Source organism: Torulaspora globosa, chromosome 7, assembly GCF_014133895.1.
Source record: "Torulaspora globosa chromosome 7, complete sequence".
Lineage (NCBI taxonomy): Eukaryota > Fungi > Ascomycota > Saccharomycetes > Saccharomycetales > Saccharomycetaceae > Torulaspora > Torulaspora globosa.
In genome coordinates, this window is record NC_050733.1 from 22,465 (window position 1) to 38,196 (window position 15,732).

Below are 15,732 nucleotides of genomic sequence, written 5' to 3' on the forward strand. Positions count from 1 at the left end.
TATCTCTAGTGTACATTATAATGTGGGTCGTGGCATCGAACAAATCTCTGCCAGCGGATCTTTTATTCCATTTCTATAGAGACTTTCTTATTACCCTTTCTCTTCTTGTGCTTATTGCTCTTCTTCCTCGTCTTTCCGAACATCTCCTGTTTCAACTCTTCAACATCATGTTCAACTTCACTCTGCTCATCTATCTCTATTGTGGCTTCCCGTTTGTTTATGGTTTCGTACTTCTCTGTTGCCTCATCGCATATAGCAAGGCAGTTTAGCCTTTCACCGGCATCGTAAACGGCCAACTGTTCTCTCTTATTCAAGTCCCAAACGATTACTTTACCATCGGAACCGATAGTCACTAAATAGGATCCACACTCATTCTCATAAAACTTGAAATCTTTGATTCTATTAGTGTGACCCAACAGATCAAATACTGGCTGCACATCCTTGATATTTTCCTCGTACAAGGACTTCGCAGTGTAAAAGTTAACACGTCCGTTGCTCAATCCCACAGCCAGGTAGTCTTCCCCGTCGATAGTCGTCCTTTCTATGTGCATAACAGAGAGTCTACCTAAGTCGATCTCACTGTGAACTTTGGCGGTAGACGTTTTGTATATCAATACTTTATTCAGCAGCGCTGCAGCGAAGTAGGCGCCATCCTGCCCCAGCCACCTAACGAACTGAGCGTTCTGCGAGTAGTTTTTCAGCTTTAAGACGGCTGCTTTCTTAACTGTCATCAAATTCCACAGACGTATACTATGGTCTTCGCTAACGCTAATGGCGATCCTATTAGATGGATGGATGTCGACGTCATTGATCCGAGCGGTATGTCCCTTTAAAGTACCGAAGTTCTCCCAATCTTTTACTCTCCATACGATGACGTGATTGTCTTCAGATGCTGATAGTAACCACTTACCTGCTGGAGCTTTCTTCCCTGATACAGAAACGGTTTCCTCCTGGTTGTCAGTTGCACGGTTGGAAAATTTTAAAGCCGTGATAGACCCTTGATGAGCCAACAGAGTACCCAATTCTTTGCGCTTCTGCAAATCATAGATCCTTATATTTTCATCATTAGAACCAGATACAAGATATCTTCCTGAGATATCCAAACATTTGACACTTAGTGTATGGGCTTGAAAGTGAAAAATTGGTGTAAAAACCGGAGTTGATAACGACAAGTCGATAGACAAGCAGAGTATATTGTGCTCATACGATCCCACTATGATCCGGAACTGATTTCTAGCCATCATATGCTGATTATCTGCTTGGTGCCCTATTGCTCATCGAACTCTGCAGATCAATGGCAAGTAAAATTTTCAATATGCGTGAAGCTCATCGCGATGAGCTAGCTAACAGAAACAGCCAAAATGAGCAAAAATTGGGTATTTAAGCAAAGTCTATTAGATTCCTATTACATATTTGTGAGCAGCGAGATAGCAGGGAAAAAGACCTCAAGTTACTATGAAATCATTCAAAATACCAGTATTTTGAATCATCGTAAGTTGTTCCTTGAATGCCGTCTTCATCCTTTCGTTTCCTAGCAAAATCTTGGCCAGTACCATCCTTAGATATTCTGAAACCATCCTGGTGAAATAATGAACAATGTCGTCTTCTTGTCCGAATCTGTAAAAAACGTACCATGTCAGAAGAACGATTGTGAGTGGAAGCCAGAAAAACAGTAACATTTTATCGTTCTGAAAGTTCTGTCTTTGCTGGAAGAAGCCGTTGAAGCCCTGTTGGAGGGCATCCTCTTCATCTTCAGAAGACGTTTGAAAATCTTCTGTAGTGGATGCTGCTTCCGCTTGAAGCTCGCTACCCTGAGTTTCCACGATGGCTGGTTCGATTTTGTCTTCGCCAGTTTCATGAGATCCAGGAAACAAATCCTCGTATTTGGGCAGCTCGTCATTCAAATAATGAAGCATTCGGTTTAGTAACGACTTATCCATACCATTTTTCCTTCCTTTCTTAACGATCTTTTTATTTTCGTTGTCTCCCACATTGGGATCAGCCGCTTCTTCGGCCTCGTCTCCAGTAAGCAGACTTTCGTCTCCATCTTCTTCAAAATCACTTTCATTGTAATCCGATCGGTCTTCATCCCTGCTGATTCCTGACGTTTTTATACCAGCATTAATGTTGTCCAAAGAGCATAAGGATTCGTTCTCAAAGACGCTCGAATGGAAGCTGGAATCTGACATTTTTCTGCTATTGCTCCTGAAGATATTCGTCGCTTCAAGGTCGTCTAAAAGATCAGTGACCTCTTTGAAGTAATGGTTCAGCCCAATCTTCGATTTATGATTGGCAATGAATAACTGTTTTGCTGTAACGGAATTGCAGGCTTTAATGGAAGGATCTGCTTTACACTCCGCCAGCAAGCGGATGACCCTTAGATCACCACTAACACATGAAAAATGAAGTGGAGTAAAACCGTACAGATCTTTATCGTTGACACGAGCACCGTTTTTGATCAAAGTTGAACATAAACTACTATAGCCCTTGAGAGATGCCAGATGAAGTAAGGTACGACCTAAATTGTCGCACATGGACAGATTAGAATTGACATGTAAAGATTTAACCACCTTCACAAGTAGCAATTCGTCAGAGTAACCGATGTTCTTGTGGGTAGATGATTGATTGGTAGCCGAATTGTTACCTGGTGAGATGTTGGAAGGACTTAATGAATTGGAACCGGCGTCATTGCCAACAATTCTCTTGGCGATATTCCGAGCATCTTCTAACTTACCATTCATTTTCAAACCGACTATCTGAAGTGCTAATTCAATCAATTGCCTGTCAGTATCATCCACATAAGTAAAAACTGCCTTGTTACTTGGATGTGTCTCGACTAAATTATTGTCATCAGGGTCAATCACTGTCACAAAAACTTGACCGGCACAAGATGCAGGAGGCAAATATGTGACCATTGTTGTCTTGCTCCAACATTGGGTGGAGAGAGCTATGTTCTCTCCAAACTTAACAAGAAGTCCATCTTTGAATTTTGTTCCTAGTAAAGTGATCTCAATACCTCCATTGATTGGCCCCTGCGCTGGTATCACACGCTGAATTGATGGCTGACCAGGGTTGGGAGTGGACAAGAAATCGGGCATTGTTCGCAGCACCTGCGAAGATGGTTGTGAAATAACTTGAGAGCTTGAAACGCTTTTCGACAAGGATGAGTTTGACCATGTTCTTCGTGACATCAAACTGTTGTCAGGCACGCCCTCATTGCGTGGTCTTTTCCGTTGGTAATTCTCCGTCCGAGCTACAGCGGCTGGAGTTGAAACAGAGCCAATTGGATGTGAAAGCCTTCTACTTTCTACCGCTGAAGCCTGAGCTTCTGATCCTTCTTCACTCATAGAGGTGGGGGACAGCATTGGTCCATTTGGTAACGCCAACCGCATGTTCAGGTCTGCCTCCATTTTCAAAGGGGATATATCTGTCATAGCAAAGTATTTTCCTGAGTTGAATTGTATTTCCTGATTCCCATTATCGCTAGCAGAAGTAGTAGCTGGCCTGTCACTAGAGTTGGCATTAGAGAAAACCTCGCCCGCAGTGTCCAAGCCAGAATCCGTGTTGCTATTGCACTGCGCAATTATCGGCGATTCGGTTGTAGCGTTACTAGGTTTCTTATCCATAATCACGATGGAGCTAGTGACGTTCTTTGCCAGGACCTGCCCCGTTGAATTCTTCAAAATAAAGAGAATCTTGAATCCTTCAGGGGATTTATGGTGCCGACAGTAGCAAACGATTCGGGCTGTAAGATCGAATTCCGTTGAAGATCTGTCGCGATCGGCCTCCTTGGTGACAAAAATCTGCTTGTTATTGAAAATAATAGCTCTTCTATTGTTGTTATTACACCAAAGAACATTATCGCTTAAACCAGATTTCCTCCTCGAAGCTCTTCTGTGTTCCCTCTTGACGCACCTTGCGCAAACAAAAGTAGTCTTATTGGAAGTTGCACACAGAAGGAACGCCTCAACATATATCAACTGGTCTTGAAACTCCTGGGGATACTGTTTGACATCTTTTTCAAGGTAAAACTTCTGTCTCGCGATACAGTCTGATGGGAGATGGACCATACAGGGCCTCATGGATGGATCAATCTTCAAGGTGAGTTTTATCTGATTTTCCACACGAGATACCTCGGGCAATCCATAGACCGACAGTTTGTAGGGCAAACTAGTTTCATCCAGGTTCACATATTCCGTAGGGTCGACAGGAGAAGTCTGCAAAGGCTCTGTCCTGCCAAAGACCAGCGACTTCTCCACAGTCTCCTGACACTGCCTGTGGTATCCGGCAGAGTCAGAGATGGGAGTAGGCGAGCGTGAATTAGGATCCGAAACGATGCCATCGTTACCTACCAGACGACAGTCTAACTGAGCGGAGGTCATCGAGAAAGCAGGCTGCTGAAACACATCTCCACCAGCATTGAATCTCGGATTCAACACCAACCCGTTTGCGACCCCCGCACCGCCATCCAGAGAGTCGGTATTGATGAAAGCATCAAATATCGCATCCTCATCCTCGTTACGGCCACTTCCCAACCCTTTCTCACTACCGTCAACGTTTCCCCTGCCCTCTGCGGATCTGAACAAAAAATCATTCAACATATCAGATTCCAACATATCTACTTCCTCGTTACAATTGCCAGTTGCACTCTCCTCCCGGCCACCGTCGTGATACACTTGCTCTCTTCTCAGCTGCGTGATCATTGCTCAAAACGCACCGCTGCCAGCCTGAACAAGTCGTCGTCGCAATCACGCCACTGCTAGCTAACAAACAACCAATTCCTAGCAAATAAATAACCGCTCTCACTTGCGTAAACTCCTCTACCCTTCCAACCTCAGCTCCTTCTTTATGGACAGCTGCTTAAAGGCCATTAAAAATGTCGGCTGAAGCATCTCACCTCGAACGACAGAGAAGAGCGGGTAACAGCGACCAAATTCATAGCGCTTGAGGTTAATAGAATGTATAAAGAGCCATATATCTGACGGATGAGGATGGTTGGGGACTCCTTGCGGGCTGGCTGGAGTGTTTCAGATAGTGCTACCTAGGTTTAAGACGAGTTGCCAAAAACAGGGGAGAAAATGAAAGGGTTTGAGGATGTGCAGCCGCTGCCAATAGTGACGGAGCTGCCCGATGAGCTGTGCCAGATAATGTACACAGAAGAGTATAAGCAAACCATGGGGATCGCTAGGGCCCTGCTACAGAAGCAAGAGTACTCTAAAAGAGCTCTGGATTTGACCGCAAAAGTGATCGGTCTCGCACCTGCATTCTATACTATATGGAACTACCGATTCGACATAGTGATGCACATGGCAGAGCAGGAAGAGGACGCGGCACGTCTTCTGAACGAAGAACTCGATTGGGTGGACGAGACGACGCTTAACAACCCGAAGAACTACCAAATCTGGTCATACAAGCAGGCGCTTCTGGAACGGCATCCGGCACCTAACTTCAAGAGAGAGCTGCCCGTTCTGGAGCTGATGATTAACGACGATACGAAAAACTACCACGTTTGGTCCTTCCGGAAATGGTGTGTCTTGTTCTTTCAGGATTTCTCGCAGGAGCTCTCATACTCCGATCTGCTGATACAGAAAGACGTTTATAACAACAGCGCATGGACACATCGAATGTTTGTGCTGAAACATTCGAACCCAGACCGGGAACAGATTGACTTGGAACTGGACTATGTTAAAGAAAAGATCGAGCTGGTGCCTCAAAACGTGTCCGCTTGGGCCTATCTTCAAGGCTTGTACGAGAATTTCCTCTCTGGCTCGTACGATGCTGGTATTCTACAGTTTGCTCAAATGCTTACGAATAACGTCACAGATTCGGCGGAAAGCCCTGAAACTACTTTACCAGAAATCGAGTCTTCATACGCATTAGAATTCTTGGCGACAGTGTACGCCAAGACAGATGCCACCAAGAAGAAAGCCGTAAAAGCTTACCAAGCTCTAGCGGCGAAGTACGACCCGATCAGAGAAGCATATTGGCAGCGCCAGATATCTATGCTTGAGTGAACTAGTATACTCTTTATCTTCATCTGTGATTTTTTTTTTTTCACCTTAGTAGCTAATGAAAATATTATGATCTAATCTCATCTCATCTCATCTCAGCTCATCTCAGTCTGAATAGTCAAAGTAAGGCGCTTTAAAGCCACCATGGGTGCTGAGAAAAATGCAGATTTAAGCAGAATCTTAGGTAATATATACATTGGAGGCATCCAGCCGATTTCCGAGCATGTTCCGCTAAATGCTGAATACGGCATTACGCATATCCTATCTGTGATCAAATTCCAGGTTATCCCAGAGTACCTGGTGCGGAAAAACTATACTCTGAAGAATATTGGGATAGACGACGACGACTCTACTGATATCCTGCGCTACATCAACGAGAGTAATAAGTTTTTGGACCAATGTCTGTTTCCAAACGAAAGAGAATATGATCCAGCAAAGGTTGATTTCAAGCGCAAGCCTCAAACTGGTGCTGCATTCATCCACTGTCAGGCAGGTGTCTCGAGATCTGCGGCTTTTGTCATTGCCTATCTCATGTACCGATACGGTTTAGTTTTAAAGACCGCTCTTCATGCAGTACGCAGAAAGAGACCATCAGCTTATCCGAATGAGAATTTCATGGAACAGCTGGCCATTTACGAAGCAATGGGCTCGAATGTTGTGGATGACGACTTTCCGCAGTATAAGCAATGGAAGCTGGCAAACTCTGTCAAATCAGATCCAACTGGAACAGAAATACTATCAAAAGATGATACTTTCAAGAGCGAGGAGGAGGACCTAAAAGATATGTCCCCGGAGAGCCTAGAGAATGTGACTGTAGCGAGATGCAAAAAATGCCGACAGCGATTGGCACTGTCAACCTCTTTTATCAATCACGAGCCGCCAAGTAAGGAATCTCTAGAAGGACATTTTATCAGACGCGCAGCGGGATCCAGAAGAATCATCGGCATTGAAGAGTCGCAGAACATCTGCTCACACTACTTCGTTGAACCGCTCAACTGGATGAAAGAGGAACTTCAAGGGAAACAAGAGTTAGAAGGTAAGTTCTTTTGTCCCGGTTGCAACAGCAAAGTTGGAGGGTACAATTGGAAGGGATCAAGATGCAGCTGCGGCAAGTGGGTCGTCCCAGCCATTCATCTGCGAAGCAATAAGGTGGACAAACTACCGCTTTCAAGCCAGGTTCTGTCAAACCAATCCAAGTTTGTTCCCAGTACTTAGCGATTCTAGATAGTATCTAAGCTAACTCTACGACATTATATCTCACGCCCTAGATCGCGTCGGTTTCCCAGAACATGACCCGTCACACTGTTCAAACTACTAATCCGCCGTGAGCCAACACTTTCAACGGTGTCAGAAACTTCAACCCAAGGAACCTCCATAAATTCTCTGCTCTCGCCCTGGTCGGGATCTAAATTTAGTTGTGAGGTCTCATACTCATCCTGTGAATCGTAAGGTCGTCTTTCGACATGAGAAGTCTCAACAAACTGCTGTATAGTAACATCTCTCTCGGTCCCTCTATTGGATAAGGGATTGTTGGCCCTAAAAGACATTGCGACGCCCCGCAATTCACCACCCGCCTCGTCGTCTCCTTCCTCTTCAACACGAGCAAACTCTGCATCATAGTCGTACGAAAGATCCTCGTCCTCTTCTTCTGGTTGCGCATGTAGTTGCCCCCCAATGGATGTATCGATATGCGCTGCAGCTTCATCGCCAAGCTCATGGAAGCCTACAATAGCTTCAGCACCATTCTCCTGCATCGCGGAGAGCGCTGGCATGTCTCCGGGCTCCCGTGCCTTTGCCGAGTTTTCTTGGTTCTTAAGTCTCTCCTGCAATTGTTTCATTGTTTCCTTCACACCTATTGGTCGTATACAATCCCAACCGAGAGTTCTCACGCTGTTCAATCTCTGCTGGGCCTGATCTGTTCTCATTGTCAGCTCGTCAAATGCAAACCGCTGGTCCTTCGCTCCACTGGGGAAGTATGGTGTCTCTTCGATGGCATTGTAAGCGGAAAGCGGGGGGATATAATGGTGTCCCGGACTTGATTCGTTATATCCAGACTTGCTCTTATCGGCCATTTTTGGCCCATCTCCCGGTCGGCCGGTTTTGTTCTGCTGTTTCTCCATCACCAGCACCTCTTTGATATCTCTGAAAAGCGGCAGATCGCCCAGGCTCACGTAGTTCTGACAACTATCAGACATCCCACCGGCTCAAACACTCGGAGGCACTCCGACTCTTCCATCTAACTCATGTAACGGTTCATCTCCTCAATGCGGATCTGCAGGCCATAGTATAGCTGAAAATCGGATCACGTGACAGAAACCTTCAATACCTAAAGCGACGAATGGCATAAGCTATGGGCTTCCAGCCTTCTGGTGCTACTCGACACGACGGTTGCGCGCGCTACGGCTGGATCTCCCGAGTTCCTCTATTTCTCTAGCGCTTCTGGTTGTGAAACCGTCGCTGCGAAGCTGTTTGCGGAAGTATTGCGACCCGACAGCATAGTTGACAAATTTGGAGTAGCACCACTCGCCCCAGCCCAACATCCTGTGGACGTATTGGCTTATGCCGCTGGTCAGCTCGAAGGCAAATACGTATCCAGTATTCTGTCGTAGGGCCGCGAGAAGCATTGCCACCAGCGTGAGATCGAAACCAAAGTGGACCAAGCTGTGGATGTTCATAATGCCGGTATTTGCCGATGGTCTGGGGGCCAGCACAGCGAGTGAGTCCTCTACTCGACCAGTTGAGATTGTGTTTTGAGAAAGAGCTTAGAAGCCTATATAGAGTGATCGCTTGATGGAAAAAGTTGACCATAATGAGATGCCAAGACATAGAGAAGGAAGTAGTGAGTCAGGTAGTGAATAGTTCTGTATGGCGTTGGATATAAGTAAAGATAATCTGGTCAAGTTTCAGGCAGTCAAGTCGTTTAGAGTTCCTGAGAACGAGATATCTCCCATAACGTCGTTGAGTTACGACGATCACGGCCAGTATCTGCTGACATCGTCAGCTAGCGATAATATGCATCTGTATGATGCGGTGAGCTGCAGATTCCTGAATACCATTGCTTCCAAGAAATATGGATGCCATTCAGCTAAGTTCACGCACGCGCAATCCGAATGTGTCTACTCATCGACGATGAAGAGCTTCGATATAAGGCATTTGAACCTGGAGACCAACCAGTATTTGAGGTACTTCACTGGCCATGGGGCGCTGGTGAGTGACATTCAGGTTTCGCCGCTCAATGACACGTTTCTGTCGGCATCGTACGACGAGTCGGTGAGACTTTGGGACTTGCGGGCATCGAAGTCGCAGGCAATCGTTCCTAGCTTGGTGCCCAGCTGCATTGCCTACGATCCAAGCGGTTTGGTGTTTGCCCTTGGGAACCCAGAAAACAACGAATTGGGATTATATAACTTGAAGCAGCTGAAAAGCGGACCGTTTTTAGTGGTGAAGGTGAAGCCGGGGTTCACTCAATGGAACAAACTGGAGTTCTCAAATGATGGGAAGTATCTATTACTGGGTTCTTCCGCTGGACGGCAGATAATATTAGATGCCTTTGATGGATCGCAGCTCTTTGAGCTGACAGGAACGAAGGCATTCCCGCTGAGGGAGTTTATGGATTCCGGATCAGCATGTTTTACGCCTGACGGAAGATTCACTCTGGGCGCAGACTACGATGGCAGGATTGCGGTGTGGAGCCATTCCGATTCCATAAGCAGCAAGACGCTTAAACCCGTTGGATTCATTCCTGCAGCTCCTAATTCTTGCCCAAGAACCATTGCATTCAATCCTAAATACGCATCTTTTGTCACAGCAGATGAAAATGTTGACTTTTATGTAATTGGAGATCAATAATATTACGTGCATGCAGATTGACTCACATCATAGATAATCCCCGATATCTGGATATCTTATATCAGCATTTTCCTCACCAAATTCTGCCCAGTCTTTTAGAAACTTCTGTCCAGATTTTTCTAAGGTTTCCACATTGCCTACAACACAAAGCTGCTTCTTTGGTCTCGTCATCGCCACATTTAATCGTCTCTCCTCCTTCAAGAACCCAACCTCAAACTTGCTATTGCTGCGCACTAGCGAAAGTATAATTACCTCCTTTTCTCTTCCTTGAAAGCCGTCCACGGTTGAAATTTCGATTTGCGGGAACATATTGTGAATCAGATGCTTCAGAAGTGTCACTTGTGCACTATAGGGTGCAATGACTCCAATGGCCTCTTGCGGTACATTGCTCTGAATTAGTTTCTCAATATGAGCTCTCACCAAGAGTCCTTCGTTCTCGTTGAACTTGGAAGACACAATATGCTCTTCCTGGTCAGTGCTCTCCATGAACTCATCTCCCTGAGTATCATACCATATAAATGGAACAGTGGTATCATCATTAGCGTCAACGCCTGGCAGATCAGACAATACTTTGTTGGCCACCAGGGTGGCCGCAATGAGTTCACCATCATACATAGCGCTAGATGGAAATTTCATGATACTTTCGTTCATACGATACTGCACTTTTAATAGCTTCCTGAAGGTGTTCCCGTAATAGCTAACCAGTCTATCAAAAAGGGTTGTTCCTAGAGTCTTCTGCACGCTGGCATCGTCCTCTGTCTTGATTGTGGGAGGCAGTTGCTTGTTGTCACCAGCGAGTACAAGCTTGCTTATGTCGGATTTATAATGAGACACTAGAGGAATCCAGCACTGCGGCTCTAAACTCTGAGATACTTCATCAATTATCAATGTGTCAAAAAGACGTGGGATATGGCTGTACAGCGAGCACAGTGCTCGGTTGTTGGACCCGTGTAAAGTTGCTACTATAACTTTGGCCTGCAGAATAAGATCGACTACCACTTTCTGCTCCCTGCGCTTTAGCTCCTTACGGAGCTCTTTGATGTCATTCCAACCCTGTTTGCGCTCCTTTGATGATTTTGTCTTCTTCGTGGAGATAATCTTTTGGTTAATCTCATTTCTGATATCCTGCACTATCTCCCCAGCGGACCCATTCCTGCTTAGCAAATCAAGTGAATGCGCCAGGTTAGTGTCCAGAAGTCGAGCTGGGTGACCAATTCTCAGAAGTTCATTGCCAGGCAAGACTTTGGCTAGCCGTTCCAGGATAGTATCTACAGCCATGTTAGAAGGTCCACAGACCAGTATACGCTGACCCTTCTCGCGCAGCTGCTGTATCAGCTCCACCAAAGTATACGTTTTCCCAGTTCCCGGTGGACCATGTATAATGCATATATCATTCGCTAAAGCGAATCTGATTGCTTCTTGCTGAGAGGCGTTTAACGATGCGTTGTTGAACGTTACGTTGCTGGCTGGCGGCTGCTGGAGAAAAGGCCTACTATTGAGCAAATATTGAACGATCTTATTGCTTGCGAGACCATCAAGCTCTGCAAGCTTTCGCATGGATGACTCCATAGTTTTATAAGTAATGGTATTGGTGGTCTTTAGCACGAACAGACGAGTGAATGTCGAAAGCCCAGATGCAGCATCTTCCTGGCTTTCATCGATGGAAATGACCATTTGGCTATCTGTGATCTTGAATACCACACCATTACATTCGAACTCTTGAGCTTCTTTTCCATCATTTCTATTCTTTTTAGAGCCCGCTGTCGAAGAGAGCTTGGGTCTAATCAGAACAATGTCGCCGGACTTGATATCACCTCTGCTAATTTCATCACTAATAGCACGGTCAGGCCCCAATTCCAAATACAGTTTACCACCCAACCCTGTTCTCAGGTTTTCCATGGTCAAATTCGAGATCGCATAACCAGCGTCCACTAACTTTGGCAACGGCAAGCCCTTGAGAATCCGGCTTGTAACCTCAACATCCTGCTCTCTTTCATGGCTTATGCATCTCAGAAACTTATCAGACAGCTGTTTGTTCATAACACTCGAACGTTCTCTATGTCCTGCTCTCCCAAGAATAGGAGACTAAGACTATGCTGGCACGTCAAAATAAACACATATAATTTCGTAAGTTATATAAATGATTGTTTCTTTCTAGGAATGTATAATCAGCAGCGTACTCGACGTTAACATTGCCCTGACCATGCAATGCGGCGAGCTTAGACCCAAGCCCTCTACATAACGGTGAGGTCGCCAAATTTCTCCTTGTAGCCTGGGACCTCCCATTTGCCCTTCTTGACCATTTCCTCGACCTTGGCGTCAATCTCTGGCCTAGCCTTGACCAATTCGTCGACAGTAAGTTGGTCAAATGGCCTGGCGGATTCGATGTTCTTCAAAGTTTCCTGCAACGCCTTCAGCTCGCTGGCAACCAACTCTTCCGTCTCTCTAGCATTGGAAATAGCTTGCGATTCGAAAGCCTCGATGGTCGATAGTTGCTTGGAAGCATCCAAAGTAGCTGGCTTGTACGATTTGAAAGATTGTTCAATCTTGTCCACCACAGCACTATTCTTCAACACGGAACGGTAGTATTCGAAATCAACAGACGTTTCTTGAGCTTTCAATTCGAACAATTGTCTTCTGGCCTCGTCGTTTCTCTTCTTGAATGCGGATAATTGCGCTGCTGTCTTACCAGACAACTTCAAAGTAGAAATAACCTTGGCCCAGTTCAACTTACTAGATGCAGGATTAGCCAAAGACATTGTGTAGAGTATTGCTACAGATATCCAGCACAGACAACAAGCAATTGATGCTATCTATCCATCGATCCTTTCGGCTATACATTAACCAACGTTCAATACGTGGTCCCCCAAGCCGTTGGGATCGCCAATTGCTGAAGAAAAATGAAAACGAGTTGAAGAAAGCGGATCTCTACGAGGTTTTCTAAGCCTGGCCAATAGAATTGCCGTATTCGGCTGGTTTAACAGGGTAACCTCTGATATCTCTAATCACGTGACAGATATTTTCTGCAAGCTTCGGGATTCGATCGCCGACCATATAGGACCCTATCAGTTCATCACTATCTGAAGAGGTGGATGGGAGAAGATGAGCCAGGTTTAGGCTCATAGTTACCTGTTGTGGGACGGTGGGTCCATCGGGTTTGAGAACTGCTTTGTGGCGAGACCATGGCGGGCGATCTGGGAACAGCGAATGGTGAGCGTGGTGACGAAGCTGGTGCAACGATCGGGAGTACTGTGGCCCGCAAAACGCCTGAGAACGATCGGTTGGAGCGGAATGATGGTTCCGACGCTGAGTTTTCGGCGGAATACTGTGGTTATGGTGAGTTTGAGGGCGACGAGGTGTTAGGGACTCAGATAAATCAAGCGTCTCGAGGAAAAAGAAGGAGAAGGTCGGCTTTGGCATGTGTTCGATGTCGAAGACGCCATGTCAAGTGCCCGGGTGGCAGGCCGTGTGCTAAATGTGCTGCAGCGAATATTGCCTGCGAATATTTGGAGCCCAACAAGAAACTCATAGTGTCTATGAAGTATTTGCAAGATTTACAGGAGAGTCTGGCCCACATGAAGCGGGAGAATGTTAGACTGCAGGCATTGGTGACTTCTCTGCAGTCCAGCGGAGAAGCTACTGTAAGTAAAGGCATCGGTGGCCAACAGGACGGTGCTCCTGTGCCTCCTCGCAGAGTCCTTACACCTCTAGACCTTCAGGCGGATGGATCGGACATCCAATTTAGTAAGAATACCATTGAAAAGGATGTCCAGAGAGATCTGGCGCAATCGGTGGGTGGAAATGTTGAAGAAGATGAAGATATAGTACCGTCTTTCGCCCGAGGAGGCAGGTTGGTCGAGTCGCGCACCGGCCAGAGATACTTCGTCGGGCCCTCTTCCATGACGCTTTTCGGACTTGAGATCCAATCTTTGATCTCCAAATATCTGCCGAAGGACACCGCCGATCGTACGTCCGCTAACAGAATGCCATTACCAAGCAAAGAAGGTCATAATTCTTTAGGAGAAACATATGAGCCTGTAGATCAGGTCCTACAAGAGGAAGGAAATGCGTACAGGATTGTACTCGCTAAGAATGACGATAACGAGGATCTTTCGGTGAATTTTACGCTTCCCTCTTATTCTTATGCGATGTTTTTGGTTGACACTTTTATCACCTACAATGATGGATGTTTCTATTTCTTCAATGAAGGTATCGTCAAACATGGACTGAAGATAGCATACGAAGGTAAGCCACTTTATGATGACCACACCCTGCAAACAATTTGGTTTTGTAAAGTCTTACTAGTTTTTGCCATTGGAGAGATGTATTTGGGAACTCACAATAATGTAAATGGTAACAAAGCGGTACTCAAGGGCAGTGCAAAGCTGCCTGGTTCTGGATTTTTCGATGATGCGTCTGAGATCTTCAGTTGTCTTTTCTCAAGTGGAAAGGTAGAGAATATTACGAAGGAAGGCGGGATTGAAGTGATGCTGCTATATGCATTCTACCTGCAAGTTGCAGATTGCACGGTTGCTTCATACTTCTATTTTGGGCAAGCTCTGAAAGCATCTTTGATAGTTGGAATGCACGTCGACGCCCAACGAGAGTCGCTCACACGGTATGAGCTCGAGCACCGCCGTCGCCTTTGGTGGACCGTTTATATGTTCGAAAGAATGCTCAGTTGCAAAGCCGGCCTTCCACTGAGTTTCATGGATGAAACCATCTCTACGGAGCTACCGGACGATTTCGACATGTCCAATCCGCCGTCCGGTAGTGAACATTATATTTTTCCTGAGGCTGAATATATCATTAATTGTGTTAAAATTGTTCAGATTAATGCCCAGATACTCAACAAGCTATATCAGAGGCAGCCTAGCTCCAACATACTACCAACTCTAAAACATATTGTCAAGCAATTGCTGGAATGGAGAAACAATCTCTCGAGTTTTCTTCAAGTTGATTTTAGGCAAAAAGACTTGAAGATTTCCCGGTTGTGCACTAATATGTTCACAGAATACTTCCAGGGTTTGAACCTAGCTATTCGACCTTTGCTGTTCCATTTTACATCTATTCAGCTGAAAAAATACAAAGAAAGCCAGACTTACATCAACCTGCAAAACTATTCGTCCGCAATATCAGCTCTTCTGAACTGTTCATTACAAGCCTCGTTGAATACTATACGCTCTCTTTGGGCTCTCATGGATCAGAACATGGTTGCGCTTTTCGGCTATATGGATAGAGAGTATTTATTCACCTCATGCTGTACCCTAGTTCTATTCAATGCAACTTTTGGCATTCATGAGAATACGTATGAACACTTGGATCATGCTCTGGAAATATTTACTAAAATGCGAAACCTTGGCAATAATCCAGCAGGCTTAAGGCGCGCTCAGTTGCTTACCTTGGTCGCAAACCTCGATTTTCATGGAATTTTTAAAGATCTCATCGAAAAGCACAATGATTCTTTGAAGCCAGATTCGCAGTTTGATGCTCACGACTATAAGGACATCAATTTCGTTTCTCACACCAGTACGGATACATCAGCCCTTTCAGACATCATAAATGCCACGCTTTCTGGATCTGTTACAAACCTTACTAAGAGTGAGACCAGGATTGCAGAGGAAAACAAAAGCCAATTAAATCCGGCCGATGTGATTGATAACGGTGATTTGCAAAAGATTCTGGACAAAATGAATAAGCTGAGTCAAACTGATTGCGAGCTATGGAAAGATATCTCAGATCAGGCGATGTGGCTAGGTAGTGCTATAAATCCTTGTGAGACGGCAACTAGTGAAGCGGACCTCAGTGCGTATCTGGGCCGTATATCTTGAGGACAAATTCGATGCAGTTTACGTAATGTACTAGATATCAA

At 45.5% G+C, this 15,732-nt stretch overlaps 10 protein-coding genes across 10 annotated transcripts; 4 read left to right on the plus strand and 6 right to left on the minus strand.

The window, feature by feature from the left end:
* Window positions 1-62: 62 nt before the first annotated feature.
* On the minus strand, window positions 63-1,244 carry MAK11 (Mak11p; the record flags this gene model as incomplete). The annotated part of the gene is made up of 1 exon (XM_037284942.1): window positions 63-1,244. One exon carries the CDS (start codon window positions 1,242-1,244, stop codon window positions 63-65), a length of 1,182 nt encoding a protein of 393 aa, XP_037140838.1.
* Window positions 1,245-1,445: 201 nt separating this feature from the next.
* On the minus strand, window positions 1,446-4,703 carry HG536_0G00220 (uncharacterized protein; the record flags this gene model as incomplete). The annotated part of the gene is made up of 1 exon (XM_037284943.1): window positions 1,446-4,703. One exon carries the CDS (start codon window positions 4,701-4,703, stop codon window positions 1,446-1,448), a length of 3,258 nt encoding a protein of 1,085 aa, XP_037140839.1.
* A 375-nt stretch (window positions 4,704-5,078) lies between these two features.
* RAM2 (bifunctional protein farnesyltransferase/protein geranylgeranyltransferase) lies at window positions 5,079-6,014 on the plus strand (the record flags this gene model as incomplete). Its single annotated transcript, XM_037284944.1, has 1 exon — window positions 5,079-6,014. One exon carries the CDS (start codon window positions 5,079-5,081, stop codon window positions 6,012-6,014), a length of 936 nt encoding a protein of 311 aa, XP_037140840.1.
* Window positions 6,015-6,155: 141 nt separating this feature from the next.
* Window positions 6,156-7,226, plus strand: YVH1 (tyrosine protein phosphatase YVH1; the record flags this gene model as incomplete). Its single annotated transcript, XM_037284945.1, has 1 exon — window positions 6,156-7,226. The coding sequence occupies one exon, from the start codon at window positions 6,156-6,158 to the stop codon at window positions 7,224-7,226; it is 1,071 nt and encodes a 356-aa protein (XP_037140841.1).
* A 35-nt stretch (window positions 7,227-7,261) lies between these two features.
* Window positions 7,262-8,206, minus strand: MND2 (Mnd2p; the record flags this gene model as incomplete). The annotated part of the gene is made up of 1 exon (XM_037284946.1): window positions 7,262-8,206. The coding sequence occupies one exon, from the start codon at window positions 8,204-8,206 to the stop codon at window positions 7,262-7,264; it is 945 nt and encodes a 314-aa protein (XP_037140842.1).
* A 177-nt stretch (window positions 8,207-8,383) lies between these two features.
* MCO12 (Mco12p) lies at window positions 8,384-8,686 on the minus strand (the record flags this gene model as incomplete). Its single annotated transcript, XM_037284947.1, has 1 exon — window positions 8,384-8,686. The coding sequence occupies one exon, from the start codon at window positions 8,684-8,686 to the stop codon at window positions 8,384-8,386; it is 303 nt and encodes a 100-aa protein (XP_037140843.1).
* Window positions 8,687-8,876: 190 nt separating this feature from the next.
* On the plus strand, window positions 8,877-9,860 carry SWD2 (WD-repeat containing protein SWD2; the record flags this gene model as incomplete). Its single annotated transcript, XM_037284948.1, has 1 exon — window positions 8,877-9,860. One exon carries the CDS (start codon window positions 8,877-8,879, stop codon window positions 9,858-9,860), a length of 984 nt encoding a protein of 327 aa, XP_037140844.1.
* A 27-nt stretch (window positions 9,861-9,887) lies between these two features.
* On the minus strand, window positions 9,888-11,900 carry HCS1 (ATP-dependent 5'-3' DNA helicase HCS1; the record flags this gene model as incomplete). The annotated part of the gene is made up of 1 exon (XM_037284949.1): window positions 9,888-11,900. The coding sequence occupies one exon, from the start codon at window positions 11,898-11,900 to the stop codon at window positions 9,888-9,890; it is 2,013 nt and encodes a 670-aa protein (XP_037140845.1).
* Window positions 11,901-12,094: 194 nt separating this feature from the next.
* On the minus strand, window positions 12,095-12,619 carry ATP7 (F1F0 ATP synthase subunit d; the record flags this gene model as incomplete). Its single annotated transcript, XM_037284950.1, has 1 exon — window positions 12,095-12,619. One exon carries the CDS (start codon window positions 12,617-12,619, stop codon window positions 12,095-12,097), a length of 525 nt encoding a protein of 174 aa, XP_037140846.1.
* Window positions 12,620-13,042: 423 nt separating this feature from the next.
* Window positions 13,043-15,691, plus strand: PUT3 (Put3p; the record flags this gene model as incomplete). The annotated part of the gene is made up of 1 exon (XM_037284951.1): window positions 13,043-15,691. The coding sequence occupies one exon, from the start codon at window positions 13,043-13,045 to the stop codon at window positions 15,689-15,691; it is 2,649 nt and encodes an 882-aa protein (XP_037140847.1).
* Window positions 15,692-15,732: the final 41 nt, after the last annotated feature.